Source organism: Talpa europaea, assembly GCF_964194135.1.
Source record: "Talpa europaea genome assembly, chromosome: 11".
NCBI classification, from domain to species: domain Eukaryota; kingdom Metazoa; phylum Chordata; class Mammalia; order Eulipotyphla; family Talpidae; genus Talpa; species Talpa europaea.
The window spans coordinates 17542697-17547434 of NC_140078.1; the positions used below are offsets into that span (position 1 = coordinate 17542697).

At 55.3% G+C, this 4738-nt stretch overlaps 1 protein-coding gene across 1 annotated transcript; it reads left to right on the forward strand.

Annotated features, from left to right (window-relative positions):
• Positions 1 to 257: 257 nt before the first annotated feature.
• Positions 258 to 4327, forward strand: SRXN1 (sulfiredoxin 1; the record flags this gene model as incomplete). The annotated part of the gene is made up of 2 exons (XM_084248235.1): positions 258 to 467; positions 4124 to 4327. The coding sequence occupies 2 exons, from the start codon at positions 258 to 260 to the stop codon at positions 4325 to 4327; spliced, it is 414 nt and encodes a 137-aa protein (XP_084104361.1).
• Positions 4328 to 4738: the final 411 nt, after the last annotated feature.

Genomic DNA, 4738 nt, shown 5'->3' on the forward strand with positions numbered 1-4738 from the left:
ACTCCCGGGACGCCGCGCGGCGGAGGGGAGACCGCAAGGCGCCCCCCTGCGGAGAGCCGCACGGGTCGACCTGCGCCCAGCGAGTGGAGCAGAAGTCGGGGTGCGGAGCTCGGGGTAGGGCGGGACCACTGCAGGGCGCGGGTAGAAACGCGCTCGGCACCGGCCCGGGGCGCCCCCGCCCGTCCGAGCAAAGTGGTACGGCCCGGCCCGGGTAAAAGCCGGAGGGAGGCTGCGTCCCGCCGCGGCAGAGGCTGGCGATGGGGCTGCGCGCGGGAGGAAGGCTGGGCAGGGCGGGAGAGGGGCGAGGCGCGCCCGAGGGACCCGGGCCCAGCGGGGGCGCGCCGGGCGGCAGCATCCACTCGGGCTGCATCGCCGCGGTGCACAACGTGCCGCTGAGGGTGCTCATCCGGCCGTTGCCGTCCGTGCTGGACCCGGCCAAGGTGCAGAGCCTTGTGGAGACCATCCGGGTGAGACCCCGGGGAGGCTGGCCGGAGGGAGAGCTGCGGGGTGGGCTGGGGGACGGAGGTCGCTCTGGGCGCGAGACTGGATAGGTTCCGGCGCCAGCCAGAACTCGCCCTTTGCTGTGTGACCTTGAGCAAATGCCTGCGCCTCTCTGGGCTCTGTTGCCCCACTTGAGCAAGAAGGGGGCTGAAGGAGACCATTCACATCACGATCGCTAATTCTTATAAAGAGCACTTGCCGTGGCCCCCAAGTGCCTTGGCTTCTTCGTGCCAACCTTGTGAGTGAAATACTAGTATTGCTCCTTGTTAACAGAGGAGGAAACTGAGGCATAGGCGGATTTAAGCAATTGTCCAAGGTCAGACATTGAGAGAGTGGCCCCCTTCTATCCAGCTGCCACTCCACCGTGCCGTCCCAAGATAAGCCAGGCCATCGTTTCTGATTGTCAGAGGCTGTGAGGCTGGGTGTGTCTTGTCTGCTGGGAGGGCCGGTTTTTTTTTGAACCGGAACTAGAAGAGGACAGGTGTCAGCACTACACAGAGGGAGGGTGTTCAAGAATGCTGGCGTGACCCTTGCAGGAACTTGGAGGGGAGGGGGTACCTATGTGTCAGGTTAGGCCTGCAGAGAATCATATTCCCTTCCCCCCAGACCCTTGGAAGGGGACCACTGACTCCCAGAAGCCCCACCAAACACCCCTCTAGCTCCTGGAGCTGCTCCAGTCCTGGAATTTACACTGCTGTTCCCACCGCCTGGAAGCACTTCTCCAGCTGCCCCCAGGCCTGCCCCCTGCTTGGTCCAGGCTACCCACTCCCTGCCTGCCCATACTCAAGGAGCCCTGGCCTCTCTGGCTCTCCCCTTCACCTGAGATTTATCTCCATTAAGCTCTGTCCCCTGAGTTACAGTGCACGTTTCGCTGTTGTGTTTTATTGGCTGCCTTCCCCAGCCCAGCGTGAACTGCACAAGAGCTGGGACTTAGTCCTAACCTAACTCTTTGTAGAGGGAGTAACCATGCATGTTCTCTCCTGCCCTGGACCTTTCTTACACAGACTTTTTTCCCTGCCAGGAAAACTCTTCCTTCTCTTTATTGTTTCCAGCTCCCTCTCTGGTCTTCCAGTCTCAGTGTCCTGGTCTTCCCTGACAGCCCCTATGGGGTTCGGGCCTCCTGTAGGTCCCCAGCCAGCTGCCTGCCCACCGGCGTAGCTCCCATCCCACTGGCTTTTCATGGCCTGTTTAGACACCTGTCTTCCAAACAAGAAACATGTGCTCCTCGAGGGCAAGAACCAGGCCTGTCTTTGCTGACCTTGTGTATTAGTTTTCTATGATCAGACACTTAGTAGCTTAGAACAACATAGGTTTATTATTTTATTATTCTGGAGCTCAGAAGCTCAGAGTTAAAATCAAGGTGTTGGCAGCACTGCGTTCTCTTCTGGATGCTCTGGGAAAAAATTCCTTTCCTTGTCTCTCCCAGCAACTAGAGGCCACCCACATTCCTTGGCGCCTGGCCTCTTTCCTCCATCTTCAAAGCCAGCAGCATCACACCTCCTCTTCTGCCTCTCTCCCCACTTTTAAGACCCTGGGGATTATATTCGACCCATCTGCATCAGCCAGGGGACCCTCCTCACCTCGAGTTCCTAATTCCACCTGCACAGTCCTCGTGCTGTGTAAGGTTCCAGGGATTAGTACAGAGACATTGGGGGGGGCTGTTATTCTGCCCACTCACCATCATGCCCCCAGCAACCAACACAAGGCCTGCCTGGCACAGGTGCCCCTCCTGTGTGCTCCACTCCTGGGCAGCCTGGCCTCATATCATCGGCTCCTTGCCTCTTCATCCACAGCTCTACTGAGTATCTTATTCCCATTTTACAGGTGAGGAAAAATGTTCAGAGAGGTGAGGCCACCTGCTCAGGTGCCCTAGCTCCTCTGTGAGGGATCTGAGATTCTAATTCTGGTGTGCCAGGTTCCAGAATCCCAGCTCATAACTGCGGGATCTCACTGCTTAATCATTTCTGGAATAAATGGATAAATGAATCCACCAAAACAGCCTAATGAGAGAGAACCCCTAGGCCAGTGGCAGGAGGTCTTTGGTGGAGCCTATTGGGTATGGTCTCCCAGTAAGTTCTCTCCCCAGCCCCACACTGCCTTAGGGGAACCCCCTACTCTCTGCTCAGGACTCTGACAAGAAGTGGTTTTAGATTCTTCTCTTCCTCTTCTCACATTCACCCTTTTTACCTGTGCCCTCAGAGCTGCCCCCCAAGGTATCCACACCTGTCTACCTCTCCCTTTTCCCTCCACACTCGCACTCAGGCTAGTGTCTTCCTCTGAATATCTGCAAAGGCCTGGCCTCTGGTCTCTCTACTTTTGCCTCTTCCACCCACCAAGCCAGGTCACCTACGACAACTGTCTAGACTGTTCAACAGATCGTGTCATCCCTTGTTTAAAATGCTCCAGGTGGCCTCCCTGGTGGCACAGGAGGTGGCACTCTGCACTGTGAAGCTGTCCGCAGCCTCTGCAGCACCGGTTCGATCCCTGCCAGCCGGCAAGGGTCCCACATGTCCCGGCAGACCTCTCCTGTCTCACCCACTGCTCCCCTCAGCAGTGTATTTCGTCAGTCTGCCCGTTCTGTTCCCTGCTCTGTCTCTGGTGAATCCTCTCACCCTCCCACGCATCTGGCCTGTACCCCAGCAGTTGTATGAATAAAATAAATCTTTTAAAATAAATAAATAAATAAAAATAAAACACTGGGCTGACCCATTGCTCTTAGAAGCAAATGGGAATGAGCAGGCTCCTGGGGACTTCTCTGGTCTCACTGGGCCTCTCACCCCAGGACCTCCTGGCCAAGCCTGTGATGTAGTGAACCTGTTCTGACCTCAGGCCTTTTGCATTAGCAGGACCTGCCCCTCTCAGGAATGACTTCCCCTCAAGCCATACACAGCATGTGTTATCGGTGCTTTGTCTATATTAACTCATTCTATCCAACAGCTCTATGAGGTGGGTCTGTTTTTGTCATCCCCATTTGATAGATGGGACAACTGAGGCACAAAGAGATTGCCATTGCCGACAGGCCACAGAGAGCAATTGAGTAGCAGATCCGAGACTCAAGCCAGGCAGTCTTGGGCACGGCCTCTGAACAACTCCTCCTCTTTGTCTCCCCAGATGGACTCCTCTACGCTGTGGTCTCTACTCCTCTGTCACCTCAGAGAGGCCTGTGGCCCTCACTGCCCTGCCGCCCTGTCTGATCACCCTCATAGCATTTATTAACATTCGCTCCTCACTCCATCTGCCCAACCAGATGGAAGCCCCTTGCAGGCAGGGGCTGTGTCTCTTTCAGGCTGTGACTTATTGTCAGCCTCTAGGACAGTGCCAGCCCCCTAGTACGCATGTGCTATGTTGGTCAGTGTTTAATAACCTGAGCTCTGGAGGGGGAGAGGAAAGGAAGCCCCAACTAGCCGCCACTACCCATTTCCTGTACATATTCTCAACATGGATGATTTTCAAGTTGCCAAGGTGATGCCAACCAGCTCCAGAATTCCTAAATATCTACCAGTTGTCTTGTGTTAGCCAGAGTGAGCACCATGTAGGAGCTCAACACAGGGGAACCGAGTCTGCTTTGCAAACTGTCCAGCATTGTGCCATGCTCATGCACCCTGTGTCCCTCTCTCTCCAGGAGGACCCAGATAGTGTGCCCCCCATCGATGTCCTCTGGATCAAAGGAGCCCAAGGTGGTGACTACTTCTACTCATTTGGAGGCTGCCACCGCTATGCAGCCTACCAGCAGTTACAGCGAGAAACCATCCCTGCCAAGCTTGTCCAGTCCACCCTCTCAGACCTAAGGGTATACCTGGGCGCTTCCACGCCGAACTTGCAATAGCAGTTTCCTTGGCACCTGCCACCACTCCCAATAGCCCAGAGGACACTCATGGCCTTCAGTGGGCTGGGCCATGCAGTCGGTGTAGAAGGGATGCACATTGAGCATCCTCTTACTGGGCTCCAAAACCTTGGAATCACTGAACAGTATGCGGGTGCCAGTTCCCATTTCCGTGAAAATGGGTGGTGGCCGTGTTCTTGAAGGACCCATGAGAGGATGAAATGAACAAGGAGATGGATTTGGAGAGCTGCAGGCTGCTGGCTCCAGATTCCCAAGGACAAAGGATCCCTCTACATTTTGTTTTGATATAGCCCATTATGTGCAATAAGCTCACCTGCAAGTCAAAGAAAACCTAGGTTACAGGGTTTGTTTTTCCACAGAACATGAATTCTGGGGATAGGTGGCTAGTGGTGT